Raw genomic sequence first — 21,683 nt, forward strand, 5'->3', positions numbered from 1 at the left:
GCAGGATCGCAAAGTGGGCAGTGGAGATCATGGGCGAAACGATCTCGTTCGCCCCTCGGAAGGCCATCAAGTCCCAAGTGTTGGCGGATTTCGTGGCTGAATGGGTCGATACCCAACTACCAACGACTCCGATCCAACCGGAGCTCTGGACCATGTTTTTCGACGGGTCGCTGATGAAGACGGGGGCCGGTGCGGGCCTGCTCTTCATCTCGCCCCTCGGAAAGCACTTGCGCTACGTGCTGCGCCTCCACTTCCCGGCGTCCAACAATGTGGCCGAGTACGAAGCTCTGGTCAACGGATTGCGGATCGCCATCGAGCTAGGGGTCAGACGCCTCGACGCACGCGGTGATTCGCAGCTCGTCATCGACCAAGTCATGAAGAACTCCCACTGCCGCGACCCGAAGATGGAGGCCTACTGCGACGAGGTTCGGCGCCTGGAAGACAAGTTCTTCGGGCTCGAGCTCAACCACATCGCTCGGCGCTACAACGAAACCGCAGACGAGCTGGCGAAGATAGCCTCGGGGCGAACGACAGTCCCCCCGGACGTCTTCTCCCGGGATCTGCATCAACCCTCCGTCAAGCTCGACGACGCGCCCGAGCCCGAGGTATCCTCGGCTCAGCCCGAGGTACCCTCGGCTCAGCCCGAGGTACCCTCGGCTCAGCCCGAGGCACTCTCGGCCCCCGAGGGCGGGGCATTGAACGTCGAGGAAGGGCAGAGCGGGGCCACGCCAGACCAGGATTGGCAGGCTCCGTACCTGCAATATCTCCGTCGAGGAGAGCTACCCCTCGACCAAGTCGAGGCTCGGCGGGCAGCGCGACGCGCCAAGTCATTCGTCTTGCTGGGCGACGAAGAGGAGCTCTACCATCGCAGCCCCTCGGGCATCCTCCAGCGACGCATCTCCATCGCCGAAGGTCGGGAACTGCTGCAAGAAGTACACTCGGGGGCTTGCGGCCACCACGCAGCACCCCGAGCCCTTGTTGGAGATGCTTTCCGGCAAGGCTTCTACTGGCCAACGGCGGTGGCTGACGCCACTAGAATTGTCCGCACCTGCGAAGGGTGCCAATTCTATGCGAAGCGGACACACCTGCCCACTGACCTGGAATACGGCTCCCCAAGGGCGAGGGCCTACACCGAGCAAAGCAACCAAGCCAGCCGAGAGGAATCGCTGGACCAGTTGGAGGAAGCTCGGGACAGGGCCTTACTACACTCGGCGCGGTACCAACAGTCCCTGCGACGTTACCACGCCCGAGGGGTCCGGTCCCGAGAACTCCAGGTGGGCGACCTGGTGCTTCGGCTGCGACAAGACGCCCGAGGGAGGCACAAGCTCACGCCCCCCTGGGAAGGGCCGTTCGTCATCGCCAAAGTTCTGAAGCCCGGAACATACAAGCTAGCCAACAATCAAGGCGAGATCTACGGCAACGCTTGGAACATCAAACAGCTACGTCGCTTCTACCCTTAAGATGTTTTCAAGTTGTTCATATACCTCGCACCTACGCAAAGTTTAGTTGTCAAGGAAGGGTCGGCCTAGCCTCGGCAAGGCCCGACCCTCCCTCGGGGGCTAAAAGGGGGGAGACCCCCTCTGCGTCGAATTTTTTCCTCGAAAAAGGACCTCTTTTTAGCAGGATTTCTTCCGTGCTTCTTGACTACTTTGGAAAGCGGATCCTGGAAACGACGAGGTACACGTAAGCAGCCAAGGCTGACCGAGCCGAGGGACTCCTACGCCTCCGGGATACGGATACCTCACTCGTCCCCTTCCGCGATAAGTAACTTGCGCTCGAATAAAGCGACTCCGTGGACCGAACGAGTCATCACGTTCGGAAGCTCTCCTGCCGAAGCAGTCCTTCAAGCTTTCTCGACTAAATCGGGGACAGGGCCTCATGGACGGGTGAAAGTACGCGTAAGCGGCAAGGCCGACCGAGCCGAGGGATTCCCACGCCTCTGGGATACGGATACCTCACTCGTCCCTTCCGCGAAAAGCAACTCTCGCTCACACAAACATCCCTATTTACCGACAGAGTCCAGATGCTCGAAACAAGAGGAAAAAAGGACGCAGCTTCGCAAGCGCGGCGAGGGCGTGTTCTTCTGGCCTCGGCGGCCGCAGAAAGCGCACGCTACAAGATGATCTGATCCTGCAGGCTCGGGTCTTCACGCCGAAGGGAGCCGTAGCACCCTCGGCATCGACGACGTCTACAGCAAAGCCCGACCCAGCCTCGGGCGGCGCCGAGGTCCAGGGGCTCCTCCAGGAATCCGGCCCGAGCAGGCGGCTCAACCGGTTACCCCTGGGGCCTCGGGCAACCGGCTTCCAAGGGCGCTAGCCCGATCCGAGGCCTCGACTGACCGACTTGGGCGTCGGCACCACTGACGGGCGACACGGCTAGGCTCCGGCCAACCAGGTTCCCCATTCTCGAGCCAACTCCGCCTCTGTTCATACTGATATCGCTACCCCCGGCCTCGATCCACCAAAGGGCGGCCGAGGGGTCCCTTCAACTAAGCTAGAGGAGCCCCAGACAACAAGGCCGAACGGGCCGAGGGATTCCTACGCCTCCGGGATACGGATACCTCACCAGTCACCTTGACACGGGGCAACTCATGCTTGGTAAAGCGGTTCAGATAATAAAACAGGCGAGACTTAGTGCTCGGAAATGGGAAAAAAACACGGCTCCGTGCCGAAATTACATACACGTTCAGGCCTCGACAGCCACAATGAACGAACTCGCTGGCATTCGAAGTGCCATTACAAACGGAACTCCGGTTCCCCCTCCGCAGGTACGAACAACCCCACTCCGAGGGGGAAGGCCTGCGGAGCAACGGAAGACCGACGAACGGCGCGCCGTCACCTGCTCCAGCAGTGGCGACAACGGCGACTTCTGCTCCGGGGGGCCGAACAGCGGCAACGCTGACCTCAGGGTGGATGCCGCTGTCAGGAGGCCCCCGCCCGTGCCAAAACTCGTGAGGCAAGGACGGGCAGAAGGCCGTAGAAGTTGGAGGTCAGCCCGTGGCCGGTCCCGGCCGCCGCGCCGGCGGAAGAACCTCTTCCGGCTGCCGTGGCAGACGCCGACGCCGCAAGGGGCCCCGAAGCCACTCGCGGCTGAAGACCAGGCACGCTGCAGCTGCCGGACGCCACGGGCAATGCCCGCTTCTCCCCCCACCACTGAGTGAAGGAGCGGGCCACCGCCCACGCAGGGGCCGACCCCAACTCGGCACTCTCCCCTCCCCAGCCTTGGTGATGAAAATCCTTGAGGCTGAGGAAGGGGCAGAGGCCGCAGCCCGGCTCGCTTTCCCCCACCATCAAGCTGGAGGTCGCCATCTCGGGTGACCGCCGGTGAAGGGGTGCGACCGGGCTGCGTGATGAAAATCCTTGAAGCCGAACGATGGCTGAGAGGTACCAACTCCCATGGAGTTGCGTTCCTCCAACGAGGAGGCGGAAAGGCGGCGGATATCCCCCATCCGGGGGCTTGGAAGACGGGAAGACCCAGCGCTTAAGGGAGGAAGAAGACATGGTTGCCTTACGAAAGGAGCCTCCCTCCTTTTAAAGGCAACTCCCCCTGCGTGCGCCCCCAGGCGCCGCGGGCCGAGTCTTCTCCAACACGCTCCAAGGCCCTCCCCTGCGACTCGGGGGCTGGGTCCCGCATGTCATGCAAGCCGGCTCAGGGCAGAAGAAGCCAAACCGCCGCGCATGGTGCGCACGACCGTCCAGCGGTTACAGGCGACCCCCCATTTCCGCCCAGACCAACGGGCAGAAGGGGCGAGCAGCCATGCAGGCGGCATGCAACCGCGCCAGATGGACGCGCTTCTCCAACTTCTGACACGCCAGCCTGGGGCCCAGGCCCACGCGTCGAGCAAATGGCACGCCAGTTGCTGCACGCAAGCAACCGCACCGCCACTTGTGCCACCATCGCGCCTCTTCGGTTGCGAAGCCTATGCCACGACTCGAGGCGACCCAACAGCGCCAGACTGGCGCGTCGGTCAAAGCGACCGAAAGTGGGCCGGCAGTAATAGCGGTGGCAGGCGGGCGGGCGCAGCGGTCACGTCGTCAGCCAGGCTCACGTCCCATCCTGAGACAGCAAGAGAGCCTCCTCTCACGGCGTGAAGACGGTGCACCCGTGACCCGTTCCTCGAACGGATCACCCGCGCGCAACGGCCGCCCCGCCAACCACTCGCCCCGTCGCATTAACTCCGCGGCGGGACACGCGGCGCTTCTGGCAGGAGGAGCGCGCGACGCTTCACCTTCGCCTTAATAACCGCGTCAGAAAAGGTACGCCACGTCGTCTGATTTCGTATCCTTTTCCGTTTTCCTCTTTCTCTATCTCTTGCAACAGGGACCGGGGAAGGGGGATACCCCGAGAGGGATCCTTCTCCGCGAAGGAACCGGGCTCCGCGCCCCCCATTACTGATCAGGGGTTCGAAGGCTGGCCCCCCGAGGGTTCAACAGCCGCCTCAGATCGCGTGGGCCCGACACCCACTACTGGTCAGGGGTTCGAAGGCCGGCCCTCCGAAGGGCTCCACGGCCGCCTCAGGCTACTCGGGCTCCGCGCCCATTACTGATCAGGGGTTCGAAGGCTGGCCCCTGAAGGGTTCACAGTCGCCTCAGACACCGAGCGAGGGATGACCAGGGGTACGTTCGATACATAACCGAGGCTCGGGCTGCGCTCCCGAGGTACCCTAGGACATATCCGAGACCAGCGGGAACGATCTTGTAACGGAATCCCATCGGAGGGAGGCATCGAGCCCTCGGACCCCGTCGCCAGGGGACCGGGTCCGGCAAGTCACCCGCAGGTACTTTTGGGCGTGCCTCTGGGCCCCTAGCCGACCCCCAACGAACGGGGCACGGACGTCCACTCGGATTACCCGCTTGCAGCTCACCGGAGACACCATGTTCGGTGCCCATCGAGGGTAACATGGCGCACTCCCCCCTCCTCCTTGCGGAAAGGCGACGTAGGGGCGTATGTAAAAAGCCGAGTCTGTCCCTGATCGTCCTCTCGCCCTGTGCAGAGGCTCGGGGGCTGCTCTCGCAAAAACCGGCTCCGGCCAAATCGTTGACAGCGTCAACATACCAGCCCGAGAGCTTGGGCCCCGACCGTGCACCCGGGCTACGGCCAGTTCGCATGAGGGAACGACCAGACCAGCCGAAGCGTTAAGCGAAGTATTAAGACCTCGAAGGAGTGTAACCACTCCTCCGAGGCCTCGGGGGCTACACCCGGCGGGTGCGCTCGCGCGCACCCACCGGAACGAAATGCAACCGAGAAAGGCTGGTCCCCTTGCAAAAAAGTGCGACGAAAGCCTCCAAGCGAGTGCTAACACTCCCTTCGAGGCTCGGGGGCTACTGTCGGGGACCATAATTAGGGGTACCCTCAAGACGCCTAATTCTCAGCTGGTAACCCCCATCAGCATAAAGCTGCAAAGGCCTGATGGGCACGATTAAGTCAGGGATCAGTCCACACGAGTGACTCGATCACGCTTCACCCGAGCCTAGCCTCGGCCGAAGGCAGCCGACCTCGAGAGACTTCCGTCTCGCCCGAGGCCCCCTTTTTATGGCGGACACATCACCGGCTTGCCCAAGGCCTTGGCTTCGCTCAGAAGCAACCTTGACTAAATCACCACACCGACTGACCAAATTGCAGGGGCATTTAACGCAAAGGTGGCCTGGCACCTCTATCCTGACACGCGCCCCCGGCAGAGCCGAGGTGACCGCCGTCACTCCACCGCTCCACTGGCCAGTCTGACAGAAGGACAGCGCCGCCTGCGCCACTCCGACTGCAGTGCCACTCGACAGAGTGAGTCTGACAGGCAATTAGGCCTTGCCAAAGGCGCCACGGCGAACTCCGCTCCGCCCGACCCCAGGGCTCGGACTCGGGCTAAGACCCGGAAGACGGCGAACTCCGCTCCGCCCGACCCCAGGGCTCGGACTCGGGCTAAGACCCGGAAGACGGCGAACTCCGCTCCGCCCGACCCCAGGGCTCGGACTCGGGCTAAGACCCGGAAGACGGCGAACTCCGCTCCGCCCGACCCCAGGGCTCGGACTCGGGCTAGGACCCGGAAGACGGCGAACTCCGCTCCGCCCGACCCCAGGGCTCGGACTCGGGCTAAGACCCGGAAGACGGCGAACTCCGCTCCGCCCGACCCCAGGGCTCGGACTCAGGCTAAGACCCGGAAGACGACGAAACTCCGCCTCGCCCGACCCCAGGGCTCGGACTCCGCCCTGGCCTCGGCCGGACGACTTCCGCCTCGCCCGACCCCCTGGCTCGGGCTCGGCCACGGCAACTGAAGGCAAGACTCAACCTCGGCTTCGGAGGAAACCCCACGTCGCCCTGCCTAGAGCACAGACCGCCACGTCAACAGGAAACGTCATCATCACCCTACCCCGAATCGACTCGGGTCACGGAGAACAAGACCGGCGTCTCGTCCGGCCAGCTCCGCCAGAGGGGCAATGATGGCGCTCCACGAGCTCTATGACGACGGCGGCCCCCAGCTCTCTTACGGCAGCAGGACAACGTCAGCAGGGACTCGACCGCTCCAACAGCTGTCCCTCCATCAGGCTCCGTCGCACCTCCGATAGCCACGACATCACGCCAGCAGGATGCCCAGATCTCTCCGGCTGCCACATCGGCATGTACCTAGGGCACTAGCTCTCCCTCCGCTAGACACGTAGCACTCTGCTACATCCCCATTGTACACCTGGATCCTCTCCTTACAACTATAAAAGGAAGGACCAGGGCCTTCTCAGAGGAGGTTGGCCGCGCGGGACCGAGGACGGGACAGGCGCTCTCTTGGGGCCGCTCGCTTCCCTCACCCGCGTGGACGCTTGTAACCCCCCTACTGCAAGCGCACCTGACCTGGGCGCGGGACGAACACGAAGGCCGCGGGACTTCCACCTCTCTCACGCTCGGCTCCGGCCGCCTCGCCTCTCCCCCCTCCGCGCTCGCCCACGCGCTCGACCCATCTGGGCTGGGGCACGCAGCACACTCACTCGTCGGCTTAGGGACCCCCCTGTCTCGAAACGCCGACATCTATTTAGCTTCTTCAACATCTTGGTGGTCTTCCTTACCATCAAGGCAATGTTTGCATCAAGGTCATCATCACTTGAGGACTCTTCCTCAACTTGTATTTTTGCTTTTCCTTTTCTTTCATGATTTGCTTTGAGAGCCAAATCCTTTCTTTTGGAAGATGATTCTTCTTTGTCGTTGATGTGCATGTACATTTCATGGGCATTGATCTTTCCCAAAATTTGTGTAGGTGTGGTAACTGAAAGATCCATTTGATGTAGCACAGTGACAATGTGTCCATATTTGTCTATTGGGAGGACACTGAGAATCTTCCTCACAACATCCGGTTGTGAGATTTGAGTAAGCCCCAATCCATTGACTTCCTCTACAAGAATATTAAGTCGTGAGTACATAGCGTTTGCATTTTCATTAGTAAGCATTTCAAAAGAATTTAACTTTCGCATGGCTATGTGATATCTTTCCTCACGTTCACTTCTAGTTCCTTCGTGTAGAGCACAAATGTCCATCCACAAATCATGAGCATTTTTATGATTCCGTACTCTATTGAACACATCTTTGCAAAGGCCTCTAAAAAGGGTGTTTTTGGCCTTCGCATTCCATTTCTCATAATTGAACTCATCACCTACAAGATTTGTGGGATCTCTAGGTTGGGGAAACCCTTGTGTGGCGGCTTTATAGACACCAATGTCTATAGCCTCTAAGTATGCTTCCATACGAATTTTTCAATAAGGAAAATCGTCACCATCAAAAACGGGAGGAGGTCCATCCCCACCGGACATCGTAACTCTAGCGGTTAAGCTAATCTATGAGCAACAAGGCTCCGATACCAATTGAAAGGATCACGATGCCCAAGAGGGGGGGTGAATTGGGCTTTTCTAAAAATCAACACTAATTAAAACCTAAGCAAGAGCTAAACAAGAGCCCAACTTCACCCCAACAACTAGCACTAAGAATATAATACTAGAAATGTAACAAAGCTAAGATAATACTTCAAATACTTGCTAAACAAATACACAATGTAAAGTGCTTGAATTAAGTGCGGAATGTAAAGCAAAGTTTTAGAAGACTCCTCCAATTTTTCCCGAGGTATCGAAGAGTCGGCACTCTCCACTAGTCCTCGTTGGAGCACCCGTGCAAGGGTATCGCTCCCCCTTGGTCCTCGCAAGAACCAAGTGCTCACTACGAGATGATCCTTTGCCACTCCGGCGCGATGGATCCCTCGAGACCGCTTACAAACTTGAGTCGGGTCACCAACAAGATCTTCACGGTGATCACCGAGCTCCCAACGCCACCAAGCCGTCTAGGTGATGCCGATCACCAAGAGTAACAAGCCGTAGACTTTCGCTTGACCAAAAGAAGCCTAATGCAAGTGGTGTGTGCTCTAGGTGGCTCTCACTAGCGCTAATGAGGAACAAACGCGGATTATGATTCTCTAAACTCCTCACTAGGCTTTTGGTGCTTGCAATGCTCTAGCAATGTGCTGGAATAAATGTGGAGTGCAAGACATTGAATATGGTGGGTGGAGGGGGTATAAATAGCCCTCACCCACCAACTAGCCGTTACAGGCAATTCACTGCGCGATGGCGCACCGGACAGTCCGGTGCGCCAACGGTCGTTTCCAACGGCTAGTTCTGACAGAGAGCCGTTGGACTCATGGCGCACCGGACAGTGAACAGTCCACTGTCCGGTGCACACCGGACAGTCCGGTGCGGTGTCCGGTGTGCCATTAAAATTCAACTCTGAAAGGTGCGCTCTCGGGTTTCTGCGAAGGGAAAAGACTCTGCCGTGGACCAGCCTGGCCCCACCCGGCAGAGGGTGCACCGGACAGTCCGGTGCACACCGGACAGTCCGGTGCCCCAAAGCCAGAAACACTAACTCTTGTTTTTCAGCTGATTTTCAAATCGGTTTTCGCTCTAACTTGTGTGTGAGTTCTAGAGTGACACCTAGCACTGTATATGAGTGTGATTGTGCACCAACACTACACTAGAACTCTCTTGGTCAAACTACTCATCGACAACCCCTCTTTATAGTACGGCTAAAAGAGAATAAAAGACCTAACTAAATCGCGAGTGTCCACATCTCCTTGACACTCGGACTCCGTAGACCTTCACCTTTTGTTCCGTCGTTTTAGCCGTTGCTTCGAGTTCTTATCTCCGGGATTGTTTTCACCGTTGTAGTACTTCTACCTGTCATGCGACCTAACTTACCATTTGTCTCTGCAAAACACACGTTAGTCACATATAATATTACGTTGTCATTAATCACTAAAACCAACTAGGGGCCTAGATGCTTTCACTTTCGTTGCCAAAATCACAGCAGAGAAGTAGCGGACACATGATACGTACCGTACGTACATAGCAATGCTGAGTTCTTGCAGGACGATAAGAGGAGGGAAGAGTTCAGGAGAGACCATTCCTCCATGGCCGAACAGAGATGTAGTAATCTGTGTTTTTTTTTTGCCGCTGGTGTCTTTGTTCCCGTGTACTATGCTGTTTTTTTAGCCTGGCCCCGATTACTAGTTCACTGTACTGTACAACCTAATGCTGATACATGGAACATACATAGCAGTGGGGAACTTGTTTGTTTTTTAAAAAAGAAAAAGAAATGCTAAGGGCAGGACCTTCGGATTTGAAGGTGTTGAAGAACAGCGAAACATTGTTATAGCCTTACAGGGCACGTTCACTCTGAAAACGCTGACCGATCCGTTGCTGCCTGCAGTCCGGCTGTTTCGGCAAGAACCACTTTATATTGTGCCAAAAAGAAGAAAAAAATAAGCATGTCGGGCCCAGGCTTAAAGGGCCATATAAAAGACTTCTCCATGTCTCGGTGGCCCACGAGAGCTGAAGCGGCAGAAGAACGCGTTCGTCCGGTCCGGTGTGAGCTTTTAGCACCACCTTGCCTGGCGAAGGCAGACGCGACGCGCGCTTGCGCTATAAGATGAGCGTCCCGTGCTCCTGTCTTCCATACTTACCTGGACGGGATCAACGGGCGAACAAGAAGGCCTGTGGTCTAGGTCAGTGGTCCGCATTGCACGTGGCGGGTGCGCTGGCCTACCATCTCCCCAAGTGGGAGAGTGGACGTCATAATTTGTGGCAGAGGGGTACGCGTCCGCGCGGCCCTGCGAAATAGATTTAATTTATGTCTGGTGTTTCGCGTCAAATATAAGAAATTAAAATTAGGTCTCGTAGGTCTTTCGAATGTGGTCATAGACCTCTGCTGGTCCAGATCCAGCCATTGAACTGGTGCAGTAATTGCATGATGTGCTAAAAATGAGCTTGGAATAAACTGCTAAAAAACTATGAATTTTACTCAGTAAACTTCCCAGGCACTTTGCTAGCAGATGTTTCAGTACAGCAAGGAACTTGAGAAGAGACCCGAGGAACCATGTAGGTAGATAGTTTTCAAGTGCTCTAGTCCTGAACAAAACAACAAGATGCGCGGTCCCCGATTGGAACCATGTAGGTAGATAGTTTTCAAGTGCTCTAGTCCTGAACAAAACAACAAGATGCGCGGTCCCCGATTGGAAATATTGACCTCAATTAGGAATATTGATATCATTGCCTGCAGGTGGGATCTGTTGCGCGGTCCCCGATTGGGAATATTGACCCCGATTGGGAATATTGATATCATTGCCTGCAGGTGGGATCTGTTGCGCGGTCCCCGATTGGGAATACTGACCCCGATTGGGAATACTGATATCATTGCCTGCAGGTGGGATCTGTTGCAGTATTCAATGAATAAGTATCAATCTCTTCTCTGCGGTTCTGGGGAAGCGGTTGTATGTCTGGGTCCTGGGCCAAGTAGATTGATCGTTTGTTTGATATTCCCGCTAGAATATTTTCCAAGAAGGAATCCGGGGATGTCCATGATTCGAGTGATATTGGCGCTCCACTTTCATATGGGATCTCTTTCGTATTGGATGTGGATGGGTCTAGAGAATGGCATGGCCTGTACTTGTTGTGAGGAAGCCCACCTGTTGCGAAGAATAGGATCCATCCCGTTGCCAAAGAAGAGGTTGCTTGTCAAAGAAGAGGCTGGTATCGGCTTTCCCTAGTTCTCCCTGGCAATATTTCCACAAGATGCCCGTATACAGATTTGAAAGAATTTCATGAATGAGATCATTTCTGTTGCGAGGAATGCCATTGGCAGTCAACTCTTGACTCGTATCTTGAGAATGGACGCTGGCCTAAACCCCTCTTTGGAGTAGGCCTACCTTTCTAAGGCTGTCTACAACAATGTCCTCTAAATTTCGTTCTCTAAAAGAATATTCTCTGTCCTTTACAGCACTCCCTAAAAAATTTCGTCCTCTATATATTCTCAATCTCCAGCAACGTTCTCTAAATTCGGTCCTCTATATCTACAGTGTTGACAGAATTTAGAAACTATCATATTTATTCTATCTTTTGCATATAATTTGAATTTGTCCTAATGTACTTAATTCAAAAAACCTAATTAACATTTTGCGCTACGTCACTTTTTTAGCATATATATTAATTAAAAAACTAATAACGAGCTGTATGTTCATGTTTTTTTGGCTGTTTTCGTTTGCTTGTCCTCCACCTAGCCTTTTTCTTTGGCCGAACACGCTACAGCCTACAACACCAGACCAAGCTGTCGCTCCTCGATTCCATTCATGGCCGCCGCCGCCGCTCCTCAGATCTCTGTCCATGGCTAGCGCCACCTCCACTCGGTCGTCTGCTACAAACGCCACTGCCTCTCTTCCCAACAACGACTCCTTTCTCCAACCAAGCCCAAGAAATCGATGCTCGCGTTTGGCCGGATGAAGCGACTCCGTGCGCTGCTGGTCGACGGCGGCGTGCTCCATGGTCATCGCCGCCGCCGCCGCCGCCACCTCCCAAGTCCGTGCTCGATTTCACAGGAAGGACAGATAGCGGACGCACAGTGAATCGCTGAGAATAGCGTGTACGAACATCGTCCGGTACTTTAGCGACTGGTTTAGCCTTCGTTGCTGGAGGATGTAGCGGACGCTTGGATCGCTAAATTTAGCGTACAGGAGTGTATAGAGTTTGTTGTTGAAGACAACCTAATCTAACAAGTGAATACTAAATACTCACTAAACTAAACTAAACAAAGTAGTAGATTTCTTCCGTCACAGCTCTGCAGCTGTCCCTCACCAATGTCAAAGATAGGCCACGGATTACATTCAAGGGATATCTTGCTGATCAGTGCGATAGGACGTGGTAGTCATTGCTTTATCTTGATTGCCGCATATTATGGTTCCCATACAACACATTACTGACAGAGTGGTCTGAAATTCTTATCTTCTATGATGCAGGCATTCCAATTCCAATCAAAGCTTGAACTATTTCAAGGTCAGATGCAATTGCAGATCCCAAGTACTAGCAACCATTTGTCCTCCCCCTTGGGCTGCATTTTTTGCAGCTACTGTATTTGGGATGGTTGCCAGAAATAAGGACGAATTATTCACGCAAATCATATTCAGAAGTGAGCTAAGGCAGACCTGAAAACAGTCAATGGAGTAATGCGATGTTCCCATGGCTCTGTCGTTGCAGGAGCAGAAGACTGGAAGGTACGAGCCAACTTGAAAGGAACAATCCTTCTCTGAACCATGAGCAGATGCTTCTTCCTTTGTACTGTACAGTACAGTACTGTACTTACTGCGAATGTGATGGTTCGATGAAACTATGGCCGCTTGACTTCCATATCAGACTGTGGCCAAGATGTATGTCCTGTACATTAGTAAGCTCGGATGGTACCCATGCTGCTGATGCAGTTTCTGTAGCATTTGTTTCCGTTGACATAAAACTAAGATTGTAGAATTCTGGTTAGAGGCAAGCATGATGTACAAGTGAATGTCTTGAACCATTCCAAAGTCCATTCAGTAGCATTTGTCAATGTTCATCTTGACAATGTTAATGAGTACCGCTGCACAGGCTGACATCTTCCAGGAATTATATATGAGGTACAGAAAGTCGACCCTCGTTGCCGTCTGTGTTCTGAATTTTGAGGGTTTCCTTTAGCTTGTTTGTTGTATGTTGGTTGCACAGAAAGGTTTTAAAGGTTAATACACTACACAGTGATCAGACTGGCTCAAAAACTGCCTACCTTTGATTCGGAGCTCAAACTTTGGCTGATAATGATGCACTAGTTGTACTCTAAAAAAACATATTACTGGCTGACAAATTAGAATTCTTTAATATGTTTTTGGCTGATAACGAATAGAGCACGGATTTATACAACTTATCTTTGTTGAGAGCAATTTTCACAACCAGTTGTAGTACTCTGGAAATATTAGTGCGGCCAACAGACACTACACATTGAGTGAAAATAGGCACGCAGACCTCATTGTTAGAGTTAAAAACACGGATCATACGCTGCATACATTTACCTTGGTTATTGATTATAGACAATAGCTAAAAGTAGTAGGTGCAATTAAGTGCAAAAACGACCGACAGTATATACAGACAAATTCGAGAGAGAGAGAGAGGCAAGCACTATACCAAATCCAGAGGATGTAGGTAGGCCGATAGCAGACTATGTGATGTGAGAATACAAAGCGACACAAGCACCGATTGGGCGCATACAGACATCCGCTCATGTTTCAGTTTTCCCCGCCTAGAGGAGCCCGGCCAGCGCGCCGGAACCACGTCTTGAATGCCGTGACCAGATGCGGGCAGTCATCGACATTGCGAGTCGAGAACCCCAGGCATTGCTGCAGCAGCTCCTGTGCTTCTAGAAAAGGCAATGTGGAGATGATCTGAAGAAACGCCCCCTCCAGCTCTTGGCAGTTGGTTGATTTCTGGGAGTGCATTGGTTGAACAATGTCCCGGCAGACGTTTAGGACAGGGAGCCAGCTTCTGACGAGCATCCTCCTCACCTGATGAAAAGACATGTAGAGCAGTTTCAGATACAAAGAGAAACACAACTTCGTAAGTTATTATCAGAATTGAGATAGCAGGTTCCATTTGACAAGAATAAGATACCAAAGTACTGCCGCATTGCTCAAAGGAAACACCAGTCGGTAGATACACAACATATAAGCCAGGACAAAAAGGGCCACAGAGGCCAAGCCATATACTGTGGATGAACGAACGAAGGGGGGAAAATGAACATCAAAGAGACAGAGATGTAGCCAATTCAAAGAGTTGTGCTTCATCAAAACAAATAAACAAACCACAAGCAGGAGGCTACTTACTGGAGCATGACATGCCAAATACATAAAAAACGAGTTCAACAATTTGAACTGTCATCTTCAACATATAACAGTAATCAAAGAGTCCTTAGTTATTCATAAAAAGATTATGTGATGTCCTGAAAACCAATTACGAACTCTGCAATTTTAGCAAAGCGTACAATAAGTTTTTGGCAGAAACCTACAGAGTAGTCTCTTCAGCAAACTAAACATATTATAACCTGCAGCTACATACTGCTTCATTTACTGGAAAACATGATGTAAATATTAGTCATGTGATAAAAAGGGCAACAATTGACAAATGGAGTGCGCAATATTCTGGGAAAGCCTTTTATAGGGAAAGGCCATCAACTTGCTTAAGTTTAGAAAAGCAAGCATGTCCTTGGACATAATTAGTTTGGAGCCTTCATGCAACAGTTAGATTTTATGATGACAAAAATACTGGTGGTGTTTCTTTTTTAGACGTCGGCAGTGATCTAGCCTTGCTGACAAATCTGAAAAAAGATCTGAGCGTTTTAGTTTGCTTGGCCGACCGAGAAAAAAAGTTCAGTCAGATTTTTATTCAATCGTATCGTCTTGTATACTTTCTCTAGGAAGGACAAAGATTAAGCAATAATAGTCCCAAGGATTTTATGAGCAAGGTCTGAACTGTTTCTATTAGAGAGACAATTCAACATATCCTAGTTTCTTGTGTGTTCTCTAGACAGGTCTGGGCTGCAGTCTTGCACAAGCTTGGTCTATCGGCTGCTGCCCCTCTGCCTGACGCTAACAGTTTCTACATATGGTGGAGCCAGGCTGTCAAGGAAGTTCCAAAGGAATTTAATACTGTGATCATCTTGGTTGCCTGGGAGGTTTGGAAACACCGGAATGCCTGTGTTCGAAGGGGCAAAACCATGTTTCCAGGCTGTTATGCAGGCTGTGTCCAATACCAGCAGCATTTGGTGTATGGCTGGAGCTTCTGCGCTACATTCCTTGCTCCTGCAGTCGCTCACTCCGGATTTTAATCCGTGAGTCATGGTCTTTAGGACAGGGTCGAGTCTTTTTGTAAATCCGACGAGTCTGTAAAGACTCTTTTGTTCAGAAGTAGGTGCTATCCCTCTCCTTTTGTAACCCACCTTTTTCTTTCTTAATGAAATGACACGCAGCTCTCCTGCGTAGTCCGAGAAAAAAAGTAGAAACATAAGGAACCCTGAAGGGAGAATACAAAAGGTTAAACAATGACACATTTTTAGAAGAAGCAATTGGATTAGAGGTGAATGAGTAGACAAAGCAACAAAGGGCTCACACAAGAAACCATGGCCCACAATGTGTTCAGTGTTTTTAGACAACCTCTACGGAACCAAATATACTATGTCCAATTTTCTCATTAGACTCCTAAGTAAAGCAAAAAATTATTGAATTATTCAACAATCCTAACCCTCTTATCACTGAAATCATCTCCTAGCTTAAAGGACAGACCTAGTGCCGGAGGCAAGTGGGGTCTAAATAAGGATAAACTGAGGCAGGCCTTCCCCGCAAATAGGGAGAGACTACTTCGAACCCGTGACCTGGTGACTCAATAAGACAGCTTTCACCAGAATAAGGCCTGCCCATCAGCTCTTAACCTAAAGCTTCTCCTTAGATCTCTTCTCTCTCTCTCTCTTTTTTGCCTGTAGCATAAACCTCTGGTCTAAATTCAATCCAGATTCATGATTAATTAACGAAAGATATCTTTATCTTTCTTTCAGCCCTTGACCATCAATAACTCCAATTAGAATAACATTTAAATACCTGAAACTTAATCTTTATTGGAATCACTCCTATATATTCATTCAGTAGATAATCACACTCCCGAGTCAACATTAAAACACTTATACAGGTTGTATTACCAAAACATGACAATACAATCTACACCATTAATAGTTGGTTAATTGAGAATTGAAACTCACATCAAACATAGATCACTCTTTAAATATTAACTCTTTCATCAGTCCGACCTGTCACTGATTAATCTTGTTCACAAACTATTAATCTGTTTAATGCACACAAATAAGACACAAAGCTAATCAGGGGGGAGAGGGGGGGGGGGGGCAGACCCAGTCGAAGGCTCCCACATGAGTGGGAAAAGACACAAGCTAATCGATATATCAGTATATACTGAAAGGAAACATATTAGGTGAAAACCAACACATTGACGGAGGTCAAAGGGTGTATTTGAAAATATACCAGGAGAGGTGGAAGAGTCGTTTTGAAAGCTGATGAACGGTGGGAGGGTTGAAAAATTATCATGACTAATTGTATGGTTTGCACCCGATACGTTCCCATACTCATAAAAGATGGTTTTGCTCTGTGATTTGATACACTACCAAACACCTATGAAAATTATGATTGGTCAATACTATCAACCCTAATTACCAAACAATATGGTAGAGACCTTCTAGACTTCTTAGATCACACCCAACAGAGATACCCACTGAGGCCCTGATAGCCTGATGAGTTATATGAAGTCATTATTAAACATATTTCTTGATTTTAATAAATTAACCATAAGGAGTAGGATAAGATTATGATATATCTTACTAGTAATTAATGGTCAAAGTGCATGGAAAACAGCTATCCATGTGTCCGAACCTTGACTTATAGGTTCTTTTCGGTTTTTAACTCGAACCTACGGACCTACCCAACTTGCTTGGAATAAAAGGCTTTGTTGTCGTTGCTGCTGCTGTTGTTGTAATCAATGGTCAAAGTAGTATGCCGGTGACCATGTCAGTGCCCACATTGATGCACTATTAGAATTGGAAAGAGTGCTCCAAAAAATCTGTGCTTCCTTTTTCATCTATCCATTATATTGAGTGGAAGTAGATTCCACTTCAATTCAGGAGCTCAAACAAATTTATGACTGAAGTAAGGATCAATCTAGAACTTCTCAAAAGAACATACTCAGATAAATCAAGATACATTACATATCAACAAAGTTATCTTGCAAAGCCAACACTGTATCGGCACAATATAGAACCTACTTTCGTTGTACTGAGACATCAACAAAAACAGTATGCAAGCCATGTCTGGCCTTTTCAGGCTTACCTATAAGCAATCGAACACATTAGGTACTAATTTGTATTATGAGAAAAGATGAATAAAACACATGCATTGGCTTATAATAATGGAACATTCCATTAAAAAGTCTTATAAGCTGTGGCAAGTTAAACCATTATAACAGAGCACAGTATTATATTGACATAATATCAACTTCTTTTCAAAAGAAGGAAATAACATGCAGGTAGCATCTTCTAAGTTCTAACTGAATTGTCACATTTATAATATACTCCCCAGTTTCAATTTATAGGTCGTATTGGCTTTTCTAGATACACAGCTTTTATTACCTTCACAAGATACAGGCATACAGCATGCATAAAGTTGGTGCAATAGAAAGATTATTATCAGTTAGTAGACTAACCTGCCGAGGTACCAGAGTCTCCCCAGTGATGACTGAATTGGCGAGCTTGAGTGTGCAACGAGTCACAAGCATTGGAAGCCCAGGCGTCATGTTCCGCCACATGTCTGCATCATTCAGCAACTTCTGCAAATCAGTAGCCAGGGCAGCTTGATCACTCCACAGCGTCACCGCATTATCTGCCACCCTCAGATCGACCATCCTCTCGATGAGCCAATACAGGTGTTTCACATTCAACACCGCAGACTGCAGGTTAAGCCTCTGTATGGCCTCGCGTTCATCACTGTCCACCGCAACCCTGAAATCCGGGCTAGCGTACTTCCCCATGAGTTCCTTGATTGTGTCCAGGCGCGACTGAAATGCCTCGTCGAGCACCTTGTGGACGCAGTTCCGCGACGGATAGTCCTTAAGGAGCATCGCTACGAACGCCTTGGTGGCAGCGTGGACGGGGTGGCCATGGATCGCCGAGTGGATCAGGCCGTGCAGCATCGCCTCGGAGGGCGACCTGGGGGCCACCCCCGCAGCGGAAGGGCCGGCGGCGACGGGAGGAGGAGAAACCCTGGCGAGCAGGTCGGCTGCCTCATCGGCGGGGAGGAGCCGCGCCAGGTCGATGATGCGGGCCTCCTCGTCCTCGGACCAGGGCACGGCCTCGAGGAAGCGGATGCAGGCCTCGACGCAGGCGTCGAAGAGGAGCAGGAGTGCGATGGGGAGGAGGTCGAGGGCATCGTCGGGGGAGCGGATGGCACCCGCGAAATCGAGAGTGTGGAGGAGGCGGAGCACCTCGATGTGGGCATCGAACGGGCGGGGACAAGAGGGGGGCGCCACCACCGCGAGGGAGAGGCGGCCAGTCGCGGCGGTGGGCCAGCGGTCGGAAAGGAGGGCGGCGAAGTAGCGGGAGCGGAGGAGGGACGCGGACGAGACGTGCAGGTCGACGAAGGTTCCGGATGAGACGGCTGCGGAGAGGTGGCGGTCGATGTCGGGCTTGACGTCCACGTCGTCGGGGGAGGAGGGGTTGAGGAAGAGGCGGAGGACGACGTCGGCGTTGGGGAAGGTATGCGGGTTGGGAGAGCTGGAAGTAGACGGGGGAGCGGGAGGGGACGGTGGCGAGCAGAAGGCGGTGAGGCGGGAGCTGCTCGCCGAGCGCTGGCGCTTGCGGAGGGACATCGCCGTCGGCGTCGATGTCGGTAATTGGGGATTTATTTCCTTTTCTCTTTGGGGTGGGGATAGTTGAGAGGCCGCGAGGGGGTACGGCCAATGCGTCAGTTGCGCGCTTGAAATTGGAAGGGACACGCAGAGGGGATTCAGATTAGGTTGTCCCTAACAACCGTTCTCTATATTCATTATTTATATTGGTTCTTTATCGTCTTCTCTAAAAGATTTTATCATTTATATCTGCTTTCTCTCGAACAACATCCTCTAAATCACGTCATCTATACGTAAATACATATATTAGAGACATTTTTTATTTTTTTTAAATACGCATTTGTCATACTCTCAAATGTATTGTACATATTTTAGTTTTGCTAAACCGATTATTTAAAGTATTCAAATGGAATTAGAACCGTTTAGATAAACTATATAGAGAGAGAATCCAACAATATTCTCTAAATTTATAGGACCATTTAGAAAACGCTGCTGGAGAGAGTAGATAATTATTTGATCCTCTATATTTAGGATAGAGGAACATTTGGCGGCCTTTGTTGGAGCAAGCCTTAGGATGAGGATCCGTACATGAAACCTGATCCTGGTCTAATAAATTTTCCGAGGTTATGTTACATTTCCTTTTCTTTTGACTTATGTTGAATTTTGTTTTCCCGTGCTCGAAGTGTTGGCATACACACGCAAGGGCGGACCCAAAAATTAGTTGTGCCCCCGACCGCCTTGAGCACCTGTTTCGATAGTCGTTTCACGTCATAATAACAAAAACTCACTCAGTTTTCGTTCAAAACAACCTGTAGTACTCCTCTCCCTTCCTTTCTCTCTGTGCCAGATTCACGTGTAAGCAATGACATATGTTTTACTCCAGTCATCGTCCTCCCCATATCTCCCGCTGCGCCGAATTAACCCCCCACCCTCGCGCGCCCGTAGGCATCTCACAGCTACCACCACGCGGATCGAATGAAGACTTGTCCGATGAAAGCCTTATCTACTACGCATTCGTTATCAACATCGGGCTACAAAAGGGAGGAGGCGAGATCAGGTCCACCAAGTAGTCTCGTCGGACTTATCAAGCGACGGCGGCGTGCAACGGCCTGGGGGAGAGCAGGCATACTGATGGTGATAGAGGACGAGGACAACAAGCTGCCGACATTCGTGGGTTACTCTTCATCGTGCGGTCCTCAAGCACCAGGTCCAGAGACGAGCGAGAGTTGGAGCCCGCTTTCCCCGGCCTATGGCGCCTACGACTAGCTATCGCCACCCAATCCATATGGCCGCGGGATTCCATGGTCGCGCGTCAATCGACCCTGATCTGTACGGCCAGCCTCTGCCCGGTCCACGTATGTGTGGGCCTGGGATGCCTACGATTGTAGCGATGAAGGCTAGCACCCCCACGTGGGGACGGGTATGGCAACATCGTCCACGTCGCACACAATGTCGGCGCTGAGAGGCCTCACTACGGCGGCTAGGCGGTGCCTACATACGTGGTGGCTCCAAAGGTATATACTTGCACTTGCATATCTTGTTAATTGACCTTTACCCTCTGGTATGTTAATTGTGTTCTACATTATATTTCCAGCACGATTGAACATAGCTATAATGCAAGCTGCAAGTCATTTTGCAATTTTAACTTTTTTCAGAAATATGTAGGATGCAGAGCCTATCAGCCTAACCTTCCAATGTTGGAAGATAAGGATGGGCTAATACTGGAAATTGACGATTTTGAGCTCCTAACTGCATGGAAGTTAAAGTACATTTATCTTTACTATATTTCCTACAATTGGTTGCTCATATTTCATAGTTTCTGATGATCATTAGTTTAGACTTTAGAGTGAAGGTTTGCTTGTAATTTTTTTGGACGTCAAAAACTAAAAGGCTTGGGTTCGGCATCAAGGATGTTGGTGCCCATAGGTGCATACTACTGTTGCTTCATATAATCTGAATCCATTTCGATTTCAGTTTGTGCAATAGTTGTTAGATAGCAGCAGAACTCGTAGCTTGAGGATGCACTGTTGCAGATTTTAATCCTTACATTTTTGAGCCAATTTTTGGGTAGCAGCATAACATGTAGTTGTTGTTTGTTCTGTGTCGCATGAGCGTAGAGTTGGCTAGGGCGAACAATCTCATAGTTGTTGTTTGTTCTGTGTCGAACGAGCGTAGAGTTGGTTGGCATGAAGTGGACAATGCTAGGCATCCATTGTAGCCTATTCGTTTGACTTTAATCTGCACCGGCTTCTACTATTTTTAGCTTCTACTACTTGTAGAGTGTTTTGTCTTTATGGATTACACCTGCAGCGGCCCAAACTGCTCAGTTTAATCTGAAGCTAGCCATTGTAACCTATTTGTTTAGTTTTAATCTGTACCGTCTTCTACTACTTGTAGAGTATTTTGTCTCTATGGATTACACCTGTAGCAGCCCAAGCTGCTCACTTTAATACGAAACGAACGGTGGGCAGTGACTCGATGAGAGGTAGAACGTAGGCCTGCGACACTGATACTTGTTCTGTTATTCCTAATCCATATGGATTGACAAGGATTAGATGGGATTATGGTGTATTTTGACTCGCTATGGATTTAAACCAATCCAAAATTATCAAAACGAACAAGCCATGAAGTGGATGGACTCAGATTGATACTCAATTTTGGATTGAAAATTAGGAAAACTAGACCAACAAAGATAGTAATACCATATGGATTGACAAGGGATAGATAGGATTATGGTGTATTTTGACTTGCTATGGATTTAAACTAATCCAAAACATAGAAAGAACAAGCCATGAAGTGGATGGACTCGGATTGATACTCAAAATTGGATTGGAAATTATGAAAACTATACCAACAAAGATAGTAATAACATATAAGCGAGAAGTGTAAATGAAAAGTGCAAGTGAGCATCCAAATTTAATTAAGGCT

At 50.7% G+C, this 21,683-nt stretch overlaps 1 protein-coding gene and 1 non-coding gene across 2 annotated transcripts; one reads left to right on the forward strand and one right to left on the reverse strand.

Moving 5' to 3' along the window:
* Window positions 1-9,968: 9,968 nt before the first annotated feature.
* LOC111589379 (U1 spliceosomal RNA) lies at window positions 9,969-10,127 on the forward strand. The gene has a single exon (XR_004849797.1). It is a non-coding gene; the product is annotated as a U1 spliceosomal RNA (small nuclear RNA).
* Window positions 10,128-13,280: 3,153 nt separating this feature from the next.
* LOC100277879 (uncharacterized) lies at window positions 13,281-18,850 on the reverse strand. Its single transcript, NM_001151331.1, is given in 2 exon segments — window positions 13,281-13,864; window positions 17,616-18,850. Coding segments are annotated over 2 exon segments (1,437 nt in total). The 5' UTR covers window positions 18,777-18,850; the 3' UTR covers window positions 13,281-13,588.
* Window positions 18,851-21,683: the final 2,833 nt, after the last annotated feature.

Source organism: Zea mays, chromosome 5, assembly GCF_902167145.1.
Source record: "Zea mays cultivar B73 chromosome 5, Zm-B73-REFERENCE-NAM-5.0, whole genome shotgun sequence".
NCBI lineage: Eukaryota > Viridiplantae > Streptophyta > Magnoliopsida > Poales > Poaceae > Zea > Zea mays.